Source organism: Choristoneura fumiferana, chromosome 4 (genome assembly GCF_025370935.1).
Source record: "Choristoneura fumiferana chromosome 4, NRCan_CFum_1, whole genome shotgun sequence".
Lineage (NCBI taxonomy): Eukaryota > Metazoa > Arthropoda > Insecta > Lepidoptera > Tortricidae > Choristoneura > Choristoneura fumiferana.
The window spans coordinates 1,359,324-1,375,466 of NC_133475.1; the positions used below are offsets into that span (position 1 = coordinate 1,359,324).

General features: G+C 37.7%; 1 protein-coding gene across 3 annotated transcripts in view; it reads right to left on the minus strand.

Moving 5' to 3' along the window:
* Nucleotides 1-16,143, minus strand: part of Moe (moesin) — a 45,240-nt gene that overhangs the window by 22,330 nt on the left and 6,767 nt on the right. For 2 of the 3 annotated variants that reach the window (XM_074086511.1, XM_074086508.1), the window contains one exon: nucleotides 2,452-2,631. In XM_074086511.1, coding sequence (XP_073942612.1) covers nucleotides 2,452-2,631 — 180 coding nt within the window. Of the gene's footprint in view, nucleotides 1-2,451; nucleotides 2,632-15,304; nucleotides 15,469-16,143 lie in introns of those variants that run through there. The other variant, XM_074086509.1, reaches the window with a different exon arrangement.

Genomic DNA, 16,143 nt, shown 5'->3' on the forward strand with positions numbered 1-16,143 from the left:
CTTATATAGATAGATAATTACATACTTAAATACATATTAACATCCAAGACCCGAGAACAAACATTCGTATTATTCATACAAATATCTGCCCCGGCCGGGAATCGAACCCGGGACCTCAAGCTTCGTAGTCAGGTTCTCTAACCGCTTGGCCATCCGGTTGTCAATTTTATCAGGCTTTTTGATTGATCTTATTGTCGAACGCATACCTTTTATGTATAGAATAAGACTTTCCTATCTGACGCAGAATACACCCGATTGCTGATTTTAGAATCAAAATGTCTCAATATGTTCAATATGTTTGATTCCCGTGTCGGGGCAGATATTTGTATGAAAAATACGAATGTTTGTTCTCGGGTCTTGGGTGTTTACTATGTATTTAAGTATGTATCTATCTATATAATTATATTTATCCGTTGCTTAGTACCCATAACACAAGCTTTGCTAAGCTTACTTTGGGACTAGGTCAATTGGTGTGAATTGTCCCGTGATATTTATTTATTTATTTATGTCATACTTTCGAAACATTTTCACGCGCTGATGTTACAGGTACAACGTCTCGGCTCCTACTTTCACAGTTTGGCAAAGTCGTATCGTGCGCAGGCTGCGCAGCAGAGTGAGAGTGGACTATTCGCTGTAAACGTATTGGTACGCAGGTTCGTAAATCATGCGAACACACGCTCATAAACGAGCAAATTGGTGCAAAACAAACTTGAACTTCACGGGTTGTGGTTCGACTAAAAATATACTGATTACGGTCGGCTACGCGCCGTAATGTGTGGCGAGTTTTTCTCTCCTGTTCAGTTAGTTTTTAATACGCGGAAGACTCAACCGCAATATCCTTGTATTTATCAGAAGCGGAGACGTGCCAACTAGACCAATTACATTAGTTCAATTCTTCGTTTAACCAGCTTCTCTTCTATCGTGACAATATGACGTGATGTCAAGTTATGTGTTTGGTTGAATATAGAAAATATAGACTTAGGTCTAGAACTATTCAGACAACTTAACGTAGTTTTGACAAATAATCAAAGACCGGATTTATCTGGGTCCTGATGGACACGACGAAACCTGATAAGCTCACACTGAATTTTAACGGTCAATCTCGCGCTCGTTTCTTAATGATTCGATGCAGAAGTGAAAAATTCTAATGTAATTCAATTACTATTTTAAACGTAGAAGCTACCACAATTTTCATTGGTTTTTGTTTTTCTACACAAAAGTATGCAGATTTGAACGTTGAATTTCTAATCTACAGAAATAAAAATCAGTACAAGATTATACGTAAGTATTCGTATTTTGAGAAGTTAAAAATTTAAACTATCAACGCAAGAATATTTTTATATTTTTGAATAATATAAGACTAGGTGTAATTGCCACAATATTACTCAGATGATGATGAAAATTCGACAATTGTAATAGATAATACGATTAACAAGACCTTCGTTTTTTTTTAATTTCATCATTAACGTGATAAAATTTCGCTGTATCGCAATGAGTATCGATTTGTCACAAATAAATTAGATTAGTAAATTTACACGTACCTATTGTTACACATAATTGAAACATTATTGGCGAGACTAATGACGACTGTTAATGATATAATTATTAGGAAACAACATAATTAAAACACTAAAGTCTAGTGACTAGACAGTGAAAGTTTCGCTTATTTTATTATTCTCGTTGAGTCTCTTATTTCTCATCTTAATAACCCTTAACAAGTTTTTAATCATAACGCATATATTTACGACTTACTACGTGACTGCCCTTCAAATTTAGCCATGACGTAACGTTTATTCTGACTGTTGAACTATTTACAGCGGTGTAAAAAAGTAACTTAAATGATTAAATCCTTTGAAGGTGTACTACTCGGCAAAACATCTCAAACGCTTCTTTGTAAACTATTATCACAGTGTAAGAAAATGTAAGAAAGTGTAAGTTCTTAGACTTTGCTATTATCACTACTGTATCCGTCTGACTACGACATCGACGAGTATCGTTAATTTTACAAAATATAGCGTAGTTAGTAATCATACTTGTACTTGTTGTGACAGTGCACGCATGCCTATGACATCGAACAGAGCTTTAAAATTAATAATTTCTTCAGTCCAGGTCTCTTGAGGATCCCAAGCTTAGGCATCTAGGCATTGAAGCTCTTGAGCAAGACAATATTTGCGGAAGTATTCTACTTGTGATATCCTAAATTTGGCTTTATTGTTATTATAAATTAAGTTTATTCTGTAAGTTATAGTTGTTGGTTCTCCGAAAATAAATAAATAAATAAGTATTTCCATGCAACAAATACAAAAATATCACTGCTCGATATCTTGAAAAAGGCATAATAGCTAGAATTTGACTTTTAAGTCCAGCAGCAACGCCAGAATCGCTAAGATACTTAAATTATTCCAGCTTTCCAATTGGAAATAAAATAAACGTTTACATTAGTGAACTGACCTTCTTATACAGCTTGATCCAAGTGAGATCTCCCTTGGAGTCGGTATACTGGAGGCCGAAGAACCAGACCTCTCGCAGGCCGATGGTCTTGACCACCTGGTCGAACAGCTGCTTGCCGGTCGTCGTCTGCTGGATCGCGAACTCCAGCTCCGCGTCCATCGTCGTCACGCGGACGTTCATCTGCAAAGACGGAGGAGTTAGATTCCTGGAGGCTTTCGTATTTTACACTTGTTTGTTGATCATCAGATAATATTATTTAGAATGGTGAAATTTAGCCGCAACTTTAACAGCTCGCTCCTATTTAATTTACTGATTAGTGTAGGCCTTTAAAATGACCATTAGTTTTTTCGTAAGAAAACCTAATGTTCGGAAATACCTTTTGGTGGTTCTTATATTTGTTTCTGTTTTCTTTTAAACTAGACTATTTCTCACTAAATAACCTGAGCCCCGGGGCTTTGCTCCCGTTGCAGAATTATCTCGTGGAAAAAAAAAGCAATATTTCAGTTTCCAGGACAAGGGTTAGGCCCTAGGGCTGAGCGTTGTTGCGTTATTCAGTCGGCCAGTGTACTTTAAGATTTGAATGGAAAGTCCATTAGAGACTTCTAGAACTTTGAATCGTTACTTGAATATATTCAGAGCGATCAAAGTTGTAGACATGTAGAGCATTAATAAGATTAGCACGCTAACGTATTAAGTTTGTTGTAGTATCGTGAACATCGGCATACTTTAATACCTTGATGCTGTACATTATTTACGAGTTACAGTTAAAAACCGGGCAAATGCGAGTCAAAATAGCACACCGAGGATTTCCTACAAATTTGCAAGTATCTATTAGCAGAGTTCTGCATAGACTAAAATATAGTTCCGTTTAAAGTTCAACATACAAATCAAGCAATTAAAGACAACTTAATTATAGATTAACCCCCATTTTTTTAAGTACTAAAAAGTCTAACGATCATAATTATTCTTGCCCTACTTTACCTATAACGCCATAAGTGCTGCGACGTATAAGCGGCTTTGATTAGAAACCGTCGATAAATTAGTAGGTCTGAGGGAAAGTGGTCAGTGCTACGTGACTGGACTCGAGATGTTCGACCTTTTCGGGGTTTGTGAATTAATTGACTTCACTATACTAGCATCAAATCAAACTGTCTGCCACATTAGGTCTTACCGCCATTGTTTTCAATGGAAAGTGGTTTGATTGCAATCAAGGACTTGAATTGGATCTAATGAGGTTTCTGTGATGGCTAGTATCATGATCATGAGGTCAGTCTGACAACTTTGACGTTGGTGTCGTTTGGAATGAGGGCTATCGCGTATGAATTCGCCACTAGAGGCGTTAGTGTAGCGTGAGGTCTCCGAAATGTCAAATCTCATAGTTTTTGGGTGAGCTACGCGGGTTTATTTATAATTAGAATAATTTTGTGAATATTTTGCAATATCTGAAATTAATTATGGCAAATATGCGTTCCGGGGCAATGAATGTCTGTGTTTTGAGACAGTTTTGTCTTTCGGAAACCTTTGTCCTCCCTTTTTGCCGAACAAAACGGGGACTATGCAACACTGTGGCATGCTCGATATTTTTATGGTACGGTTTTAAGGTGTATTAAATATGATTTTAATCTAAACTTTGTTTTCACGCCCGTAATAACAGACTTTGAAAGCCATACTTAAAAACCTCACGCAACAGTGCGCCATCTAGTGAGACAAAAAACGATAGCCCTCATTGGTTCAATAACTAAAGGGCCCCATACACGGTACGATTCGTCTGTACGATCCGTCGTTTCAGACAGACCGATCGGAACGACGAATTGATAGTGTAGGTATGTAAAATATCTTTATTCAATTTAGGCTATAACAAGCACTTATGAATGTCAAAAAAAAACTACCAAAGGTTCGAAAAAACCTCTGTTGAGAAGAATCCGGCAAGAAATTCAACGAGGTATTTTTTTAAACAGATTTACAATATTATTAAATGATATCTGATACATCACAAGTATTTAACACAACTTTATTTTTAACACAGTAGGTTCGCTATTTGAAGGGATCGCTAATGCGGATCGGAATTATTTCCAAATATCCCTGTCCATGATATAATCATTAACTATATAATACGCCTTAGATATTAATGTCTTCTTGACAATAGATCTGAATTTGGTATCCGTTTCGTTTAATCGAAGACGATCTCGGAACAAAATCCCATGCAATCATGAATATCGTAACGATGAATCGACAGTATATGGCTCTTTACGATCAATCGTCACGATTTTCATCAGATCGATCGTACAGACGAATCGTACCGTATATGGGGCCCTTAAACGAGCCAATCGCAAGCTCTCGGTAACAGACCTCACGATATAAGGCCATCTAGCGATATTCCTGTCAAGAAACCCTCTTTATTGATGCCTCTTCAAAGAGGAAGGATGCCTCTTTGGCTTATACTTAAAAAAAAAAACTTTCCCCTTAGGAGACTAACATTACAGTGAACCAACTTGATTTCTAGTTCACCAAAGAAGAACCTTCTCATCGTGACATTTATATAATTCGAAGAGATATATAGACAAATAAAACTATTACTTTTTTACAAGTTAAAACATAAATTAGTAAATTTTACAGTTAAGCTGAAAAATGTTACATTTGCTAATTCATCAACATCTCTCAACTCTCATAGACTGTTGATGAAAAGCATGTCTAATAAACTTCGCCGAACTTTATAGCAACAACCAAAAACATATAAATAAGCTGGTGATGGATGCCTGTCAAGAAGTTTGTTATAGAGCAACGTGATATATGACTTGGTTCTTGCCACGTGTTGGCGCAATTAAATTCAGGTGCAAATGTATCACATACACTATTTCATTCATTGTGGTCTTTGTTGTGTTGTGTCTTTGTGGTTGAAGCATCAACCCCTTATGATGATTATCCGCTGGGCAGTCATGAAATTTGGTATGTAGGTAGCTGGACGTCTGGACACATCAGCTACTTTAAATCCTGATATTCCCACGGGATAGGGATAATTTCAACCGCTGGGTTTAGAGTAATGAAATTTTGGACAGTTGTTCTTAACACAACCTCAACGAAGACCACGATCTATCTAATTTTTGGGAATTTCCATGGGAATTTTGTAAAATCCCGGAATTTCAATTGTAACTATCAGACGAAGTCGCGGATAAACTAGTAGATAATTATCATGAGTAGCTAACGCATGGGAAAGTTAATTTGCCTATAGGTCTAAGTGCCGACTAGAGTCTAGTCAAGGAGCGCTATCAATGCCTATATTGTAATAGACAACTCAAATTTGGCCTTTAGCCTGACTGTATTTTTTTGTAATTTATTTCTTGAATAAATAATTAGTTATAATTTGGTAGAGGATCGATATTGGATTTTTGTCATTTAGCCAATTTATGTTATTTACAATCTGATTTGATATCAGACCGGAGTCTGAAATATGTCTAATTTTATTTATTTTAATCTAAAACAGCCCTTGGCAAAGCCAATTTAACTGTCCCTATAGCTAGTAAATAATTGTGAACCTGTTCGACTAATGGAGCAACACATAAACGTGGAAAACAATTGACAACACGCACCGTGCAGAAGTGACCTCAGAGTCAGCTAATATGGGTTGTAGAGGCCAGAAATTGCATTGAATGACTCGTACGAACATAAACAGTTTGATTGATATTACCGACTAGAGTAGAGAGGCCAAAAGGGAATCTTAGAAACCTTGATGTGAAACAAACAAAAGATAATTGATTGATTTAAATGTCACTTTGTGGAGGTCCACATCAATGAAATGAAATGGTTGACTGAGGAGTAGTAAGGTAGGTAGCAAGCAGTTCATTAAACAAATGTTATAAAATGTTAAAAACGATAATTTTCATCATGTAACGCGGCAAATTGTAAACCGTTAGAGAACGACCGAGATTAATCATAAAATTGTTATGGATGCTAAAAAAATAAATAAACGGATGTAAATAGAAAGCGAGCTGCATCCACAACAAAAGAAGAAGTGTTGTAAAAATAGACACGCGTAAATCTGTATCGTTGTTCGGTTAATTTTAGTAGTTGAAGCTGCGCCAAGCGGATGCGATCTTCCGGGGGTATTATGTCATCGTTATTTACTACTGAATGTTGGTCACAGTCAGTGCTAAAGACAAATAAATACATTGCTAAAGCTGCAATATTATTGATGACAACATAGTGATTGAACAGTCACGTTCTGAAATCAATTTGCTATGCACTCTACTTTGGTCAAGTCATCGATAGCGCAATTCATAAGTGACAACTATACGAGTACGTGCAGAACTGCACTGAGAATGCTCCTTAAACTGCTACGGTCGTTATTAATAAGTACCTTTTGAGCCACTAAACGCACACTTAAATGTTATTTCGCTAGTACCATAAGCGTCAATTATTGCAAATAACAATTATTAACAACAGTCGCTAGTTACTGTGATTTTATCAGTATTAAGATGACGAACAATGGTGTGCGAAGCGCCATGATTCAAAGAGCTGTTAATGTTGGTCATACTCGCAAAAATAAGCCTTACGCGTTTGCTTCAGAGTGCTAATGACGCTTCATCTCGTGGTCTATTGTACGTTGCAGCGATGCGTCCATTCATACCAATTTGGAGGCCGCGATTCAACCTTGATTCCTCCCCTATTGTTCAGCATTTATCCACTTACAACCCGCATCAGCCGTTAATTTTAGTATTAAAATATTCAATTAATTACTTAGCGGCATAGAATATTCAATTAATTACTTAGCGGCATAGCACAGCATAATGTTCAGCATGCGTGCAAATTAACCGAGAGTTCGGAAAAAAATCTGAATGCTCTGTAAGTGTTGCTGTTGAGTCACCGTCCGCTGAACCCAAGGAATCGTGAGCCTTGAAATAAAGGAACCTATGATGTCCAGTCAGGACAGGAGTTTAATAATAAACTAATATATTCAATATTACGCAGAATTATGCACTAGAAAGCGGCATGTGACGAATTCAAAACCGATCTTTTCTAAAACATTTTTTTTTAAATTTGGCGTCCCAGACGCGGTAGCATCTGCATAAAGATTGCGATGTAAATTAGTCTATCGTAAAACGCAGAGTTAGCGACGAGATTGTTTCTAATCTGCACGATGGCGGTGAATCAGATTATTGAGAAACACTAATTGGAGATAAGGCAACGGCGATATCAGTTATCGCCGAGTACACGGCGGATGTTTGCGCAACTTAAAGGAACAACTTTGAGAAAAATGTAAAAGAAAGAAGTTCACGTAACAACAATGATAATATTGAACGCACACGGAAATTGTAGGTAACGGGAACGATTAAAGGTTGAAAACGATAAGTGAAAAATCAAAGGCAATAAATGAGATCCTGGACTAGAATAATTACGGACGTCTATTGCAAAGCTATGATACTGGATTAGGGAGTTAAGAAATTAACAAATGGCATAAATGACGCAATTATAAAGGTAAGACTAGATCCTGTCTATGGCTGAGGTTTTAAAACAGGTGGTACCTTAGATAAAGTTCATCTTGAAGTGAACGTTCTGCATTAGCATAATGCTGCGTTTCACAAGAGGTCACACTTGAATCGGTCTAAAAATATCTTGAACACCGTAACGCACTTGCTTCTATTTGCGGTCATCCGATGCAATTTGAACACATTAAGTATTAAACAATAGGTGCAAAAATGAATAAACTATCTTCAAGTATAACTCGTTAATCAAATAGAGAAATTGTAACACGTATTCGATCGTTAAAAATTAGAATTCTTAATTATCCGAGACGTGATATGAATATGTATGCAAAATTCGCTAATGCTAATTAAAGTGGCTTTAACTTCGAGTTTCGCCAAACGCATTGATAGAGTTAGATTAGTTTTTTTATAAAACTACCTAATTAAAATTGATGTGGTATTTTAATTAATGAATTCTATATCATACTTATATAGCCTAAGTATTTAACCAACAAGAAAGGCTTTTTACAAGCTTTTATTTATATGATAGGGGCAAAAGAGCAGGCTAACACCTGATGGAGAGGCACCGATGCCGTCCTTGGACACCTCTAACAGTTATTACGAGTAAGCCGTTGCGAGAAGCGTAGGCTGTGGAGAGAGGGAATCAAAATTATGCTAACCATCAGCGAGTTTATACTATTCATGTGGTATCAGAAGAAAACATGATTCGAATTCAATGTCATGACAGCTGTATTCTTCTATCGATTTTATCCCTGCAGCGAGCTACGAGTACAGTGAAATGATAATGGCGCGTGCAGCATGTCAAGGGGACATGTTAATAACATTATGTCAACAGCGAGCCTAAAGTGTACCATGTCAAGGGTGCTGGCATACGGGCGAGGCTGTTTTTATATTGAAAGGAGGAAAAGAACATGTTTTTTTAGTTTTAATCTAAGATGCTCAATGGCTTGTAAAAGTTTTCCTTAAAGTTACAACATTTTTTTCCTGTTGGGTTGATCTTTCATCTAGAATGCGATGACAATTTTTGATATTATTTACGCTTTTAATTCATTACATGATCCCTGACTAGTGTGATGACTGCTAGTCAAGTTGTCTTCAATAATGAAATTCGAAGTGTCTCTAAAAATACTTAGACATTCATTGAACGTGTGTCCAACACATATCAGGCTATAGAAAACGGTAGAATAAGTTTTTACGAACGACATGTTAAAAAACTTGTGATGAAACCACAAAGTTGACTTTAATATAGTAAATTTTATTTTTAGATACAGTTCGTATTGTGTGCGTCTTCTTTTAGTCAGAGAATTCTACAAACGCAAACTGAAACATCGACATTTTGCTTCAGTGTCTATTTAAGCAATTTCAGATCAGCCATCCACATGATTTTCTTTACAGAGCTGATTGAACATAAAAGGTCCATGTGTGCCGCATCTTGTTCCATCCGCAAACAGTTGCATGACATCATTTCCTATGTGCTTTGCGATATCGTGTCGCAAAAGCGGGTGTTCGCACTCCTATTATTGTACGTGCGAAGTGATTCAAGTTCATAACTTATATGCGGCATTTGTTGGTATAAGTTTAATGTTTAGATAAAGCCACTCCGGTTTGTATAGATTGTCAAAATTTCATCTCGACTCAATACGTTTGAATCAGGGGAAGTTCACTATGTTGTTGTTGTTGTGAACAAACTCGCAAAAACTAGACATTGTTTTTGAATAGGTAACAATGAATGATAAAGGCCAAGGACTAATAAAACTGAATTAACCATCGATCAAAACATCTTTTTATAACAGTTTTTTCATATTGATTTAATCATCAAAAACTTGCCATAAAACTCAATCAGGATTTAAACGATTTGGTGTGTTTATAACAACCTTATGCGAATCTAATATTCAGTGGAATAAACGTTGAAATGACGAATGGCCGTCCTCGCGCTCAATACTAACGATTCGACACGGGTTCTGTCGGAAATGGGATTGCATTGACAACCACCATTTCGAGTCGTTAAAGGCAAAGTACAATGTCGCAAGTCCAATATGTGTATATTTTCAATCTTAGCAAGAGTGTGAAGGTACGTGGAAGTCTTAGTTATCTTTGGTGGTAAGGTTTAAAGCGCATGTGTTTCTCGTTGCACTTTTAAAGCAGCTTTATCAGACCTCAAACATGTTACGTACGCACTATGAACTTATAACTGGACAAATAACTGGAGTAACACAAAATACTATGTGTTGCTCTACAATCTTGTTTTAGTAAGTAGATTACATAATATCCTTACTTTCTCTTTCGTATCTTTCTTGGTTTCTTTAATCATGAGTAAAAATAGCCTTTAAATACACGCGGCTTCGCTCGAGTAGGGGTGGTTTTACCAGGTTTTACAGTGACGCTTACTTTACGCCAGCGCGGTTGGTAAGCGCGGCCCGTTAAACTATGTAAACGATCAAGCGGACCGAACGCTAAACTATGTAACGATCCAAGAGAGACGCAAAGCTCGTGGCCCGCGACGCTTACCAACTGCGCTGGCGTAAGCGTCACTGTAAAACCACTCTAAACAATTAGATCTGGCAGTTGAAATTAAATTCCGGGATTTTACTTAATCCCCACGGGAATTCCCACGTTCTGTGCAAATTGTCACGTATATAGACTTAGCCGTCATTTTGGGATTTTACATGGATCCCGTGGAAATACCGGTATAAAAATTAGCCCTGTGCTATTCTAGCGATGCAGCTATCTACGTACCAAATTAGTTCAATCGTTTTAGCGTGAAAAAGTAACAAACACACGTTCACAAACTTTCGCATTTATAACATTTGCAGGATTATGGCTACGACAAGGATGGAGTATTGTCATGCTAATTACACTGCCTGTGCGTCTAATGAGATGACAGCCCTGGTAGGAAGAGTGACTTGTACATTAGCGCAAGCCCAAGGTGACCTCCAGCCAGAGTAATTACATCACTTTTGTAAAACTGTAATATTACAGGCATGAGTTATTGCTGTTCAGACTCGCTGTATTATGCCTCGTAATTTTAATAAATGTTGGTTAGAATAGATGAATATTAAAATATTTTTCCTTATTGCTAATGAAGGTCTCTCAGACAAGCGTACATCATCTTGTGCATCTACAGCTCAGCATTATTTCAAATCAAACTTCTACTTGTTAACTAAAATCAAGCTCCAAAAGTAGAACAGCACCCAAAACTAACCCCCTTTAAGATTACTATTTTTGACGATTTTAGTTCTTCTTCAGAATGGTTTTAAGTTGTTTTTACGTTATACTCAGTCTCGAAGTTATTTCAAGCAGAAACCAATCCAATAGGACACAACCGTCACTCATTAGGCGACACAAAACTACCAATCAGACGAGCGGACGTGTCCTTTTGTGAATTCTAACGAACGTCAACATTCCTTAAACATTCTATTATGTTTCTATTTATTCTAATTGGTATTTTGGGACGAATTGATACCGGTAAAGAAGCAATTACTTAAACTGTCGGCAATGCTTTTTAAATTTAAATTTTACATCCGGTTTTGAAGGTTACGTTTCTCGACAACTTTTCTGGACCCATCATGATCATTATGGGCTAAGGACGCTTGGTACACTAGTGACCACTTGAATAGATTCAAAACTCAAAGACTTGTCGCATTTTCAACAAACGGAAATATTTACATTGCAAAATTATATTCCGTGTCAGATCTATGCATCACGTTGTCTTATAATGACAAGATAACATTGCAATCCAAGATATGACAGCGCAAGATCTTTCCAACCCACCGAGAGAACTATTAAAATATAACGAGATTTTTTATCTACTTATAGGCATCAATGCAAGGGGTGCTGTTCCTTCGACCCTTATCAAGTTGAGTATTAGAGCAGATGCTGAGATACAAGCGGTTGAGGGGTTGGGGTGGACAGGTGCGAACCGACAGGTGGCTGGCGTGTGGGCGGACCTGACTCACCAACGCAAGGTACCCAAATAGACGTAAGCACTTCGGAAAGGCAATGGACATTTGTTGATACACTAGAAGTTCAAACGGTTGAAACAGGTTATAAGAGAACTCTTGCGCTGTGCACTTTTTTAATCATAAGATTTATTGATAAGTTCAGATTAACTTTGATTTAAATGATAGAGCGACTGTAAGTCAGAGTGTCAGATGAGTGTATATATGCTACAAGTTTTTTGATAAAAACAAAAGCCGTTCCCTCCCAGTAAGTGTTTAGAAAGTCCAATTGATTGATAGTATAATTTTAATATTTCAAACATGTTTTTGACTTAATTTTGCCTATACTGTTAATTTACAATTTAATTCTTAAAACTTTTGGCTCCATTTCAAATATTTTTTTTTAATCAAATCCGAATAATATTTACATACGTAGGGTATACACGTGAAGCTTAAATAATCAAGTATCTAAAAGGCGCTTCAACTTACGTTTTCTTTGAATCCGTGACACTGACACTGTCAAGTTTATTACAAAAATAAATAACCACGTTAAACAGGGTTTCGGTTAGCTCACTTATTTCGGTAAGATTATTTTTAACATTCAGAGAACTTTAAGTTATCGTCTCAATGTGATTTCAAGGAAACGATAGGATGGAGGTGATGGAGTTCAAATAAAACTAAGGTCTTGAAAATACATTTTGTTTGAAAGTAGTACAGGTATTTTTACGAATGTAACTGGTATCACGATTAAAATAAAAGTCTTAATCACCGATTTTGAAAATCATTTCAGAATTGCCAAATCAATAATCGTTCTGATCTGATAGAGTAATTTAAAAATCAGTAAGATTTTAAGACGCAGGTTTGCATATTGTCAACGGGATCATCATTATCACTCTATTATAGTTTCAAATATTCAAAGAAAAAACAGCAGGGAATACACGCGCAAGCAAAACATTGTACGAATTCAGCATTTGCAATGAAATTTAGAGACCTGTGCCAACGGAACCTTGGCAAAGGCAGTGAAAGAGTAGAAATCGCGGTGTGTAGATGAAACCAAGTGCGACGGAGCCACATGGCCACGGAGCATGGCGACCGTCAAATTAACTCCAAGTACACCACGTGTGGTGACGTCAGAGCTTACCAGCTGGCTAAAGGGTTCTTCCAGAAGAATAGCTACTGATCCACCCGATTATGATTTGAAGGTGAAGGTAACTATTATGTTTTGAATAACATAAATTGAGGCACCGTTTTGTTCTGTTTCTGCCTAATAGTTTATTTTAGTTCTTTTAGTCTCGTTTCGTTTAGAGATAATCGCAGTCTTCATCCCGTAGAAAATGTCTCTACTGTTTCTTTCTGCTTTGTCTTTGTTTTGAGCCTAGATATTTGAATGAGCTTGGTTAGAAGTACTATCTTTAAACTCACCACCGGGTAGATTTGGTATTGCGGGGTGCGTAGAACGGTAATTAGTACTAATTAGCATGTGTACTGTCTCTCTACAAAACTGCTGCCCTAAGGCTAAACATTTTGGACTAAAGAAGGATTTAATTTGATAAGGGAAGCACGCGTAATTCGGAAGTATTAGTTTCAGCATCGACTAACAATCTTGGTGATAGTGATACGGAAGTGAGATTTTGCATACTCACGATATGAATTAGTATTCTTGTAACATTACAGTATCTCGACTAATGGCGCTTTAGACACATTATATATGTCAGACTTAAGTGAATTTGACGACCAAGTATCAAAGATTTCATAAACACCATGCAGAGAAAGGAAAGATGTCGGATGCTTCAGACTAACTTGTGGAGTAATCCTAGGCTGTGTTTATGCAACTTGAAAGTCTAACTAACAAGACGTTTGAATCGTCATACAGAGCGTTAGGAATTGTGCTATTCACTCAGTTTAACAACTAATTATATCCTTTCATCTGTCTGACCGTGTGGACCAATGGCGAAAACAACTCAGTACATAAGTACCTATGGTTTTTGAAAACTTGCAGTTATGTTCGGTCGTAATTCAAGCGCAGTAGAGTCGCAATGTGTTAGCGGACGGGGGCGCGGAAAGACTCAGCGTTGTATCGATGATGAATGGCTTTAGGTTCGTTAAATGTTCATGCCAGCCAACGCAACTTGTTTGTGGAGAATTTACTCAAGTTGAACGGCCATTTTATTCAGTTGCATTAGCAACATTAACATGACAAATAAGGTCTCCCGTGTTTGTATTGAGCTCTTTTTTCCCTTAAGAAGTGTAGAGAAGTATGTTACGGTGATTAGTGTCATGTGAAGACAATAAACGTGGCGCTTATTAGCCGGAGCACGTCATAATTGATCTGTGTAGTTACATAGTTTAACCCAGCCGTTGGCAACGGAACTTAGCAGAATAACGATTAGCACTTTTTGCTTGAGACTCGTCTCGCCTTGAGGTTGTGACGTAAAAGATCAAAGTTAAATGATGAGGTAAATTTTATTATTAACGATAGCACAATAGGTACGGTTAGGGTTTTTCAGAAGGCCGTCGCTGCTGTTGCCTGTTGTTTCAGAGGCTAATGTATTCAGAAACTTGTCATATCAAGTGTGTCCACGAAATTCGATAATTATCCGGCGGTCGATTTACGTGCGTGATAAGATTAGAGCTCTACAAGTAAGGCAGTAGAGCTATTTATTGGTTTAATAAAATCATGATTTTACGTATTCCGTTCGATAATTTGAGTGTAATAGAAATGTGGCCATAAAAGAGGCCCTGGCGATAACAGCCAAGTAACAATACTATGTAAATGCATAGTGATTTGATTACATCACGATCTTGAGTAGTACACAGCAGTGTACACTCACGATTTAATACTAAACTGAAGCGATAAAGCGAATCGGGATTGTTCCCGTCTCGCTCCCGGGCATAGGGCAGACAGGGATAGGACGCAGAATGACGGTTACGACCGTTTGCACCATGAAAATTAAAGTAAATAAAACATCACCGACCCCATCTTGGATCTGCGAGCTTGTCGGGATGACATCACCGTAACTTATGTTTTGAGTCAACACTGCTCGAAAACCTGTACAACTAATATATTCGGTTGACGGCGTTTAGCGATGGCTGTGACGGCTTTTAAACCCGTTGCTAGGTCGGCATTACATGCACGTAACGTGCGATGGGTATCGCACAAGGACAATTGACGAGTAGGTACGGCCGTGTTGCAGTTGCAACGGACTGACCGCGGAGGGCGGAGGGCACCGCAATTTGTAGACAACCGATGCGGGAAATAACCGCGTCGTTAGAGACAAAAAGCTAGAATTAGGGTGTGAGCAAAAAACATGTATCGCAGAAAGTAACAGCACGCTCCAGTTGGTCAAAAAGCATGAACGAAAGTCGCTTTTTGTTTCCTATTAGCTCGCTCGTTTTATCTATCGTATCCTTTCATTATGTAATGATGTGTATTACCTGTTTGCCGCCGGCAACCATGGTGTCGGGTTTTAGTAACACGCACTGGGAAACTTGACGCAGAAACGTCAACGGAACGCACTACACTGAGGGTACGCAAGGTGAAGGGGTTGTTAGCCGGCACTGTAGCCGCGTCTGCCTGACGCGGCGGTTGAGTTTGAACTGAACATGAGCGGCCATTACGGGGATGCGCGCGCGCCGCCCGAGCCTGCGCCAAGGCCACGCACCTGACCAGGGCTGCCACAGACAGGACCTGTCGTGCTAATTTGCATATTGATCTTAATTTTTTTTAATCCCGTGCATTTCTAGCTTATACAAGCAAATGGTTTTGTTTTTGACAACAACAAAGTTTTTTTTTCTAATGTGTTTTTGCTACCTGTATTTGTAATGTCATGCTATTTACATCTCAGTATCAAATTCTTAGTTCTGTAAACCGCTGAATTAACATCCGCCTTGTTTTCAGTCTGTTAAAAAGTATGTAAAAAGAAATATTCGGCTACAAAATCTAAATTAAAAATAATTTTCAGCTCGAGCAAATTCATTTGTATTATTATATTACAACGGTTCTACTTACACTGAAATGAAGCTGAAATCGCATTTTATTAAAAATTAAAATCCATCAAGCCAGAAATATGCACTCGAAAAACAAAACCGTCTTTTCAGGCGGCAGTCGGGTAAAAAGGCAAAGGTGCATGAAATAATTAGACTAAATTCCTTCCTCATATGGTCCTCACTCATTCATTACTCATTGATTGCTTAGAGAGATAAAGTTCCTGATTGTCATCATTGTTTGTCACATTCGTCGAGCGAGTGAAGTGGTTGGCTGGTAGCGTTCGCAA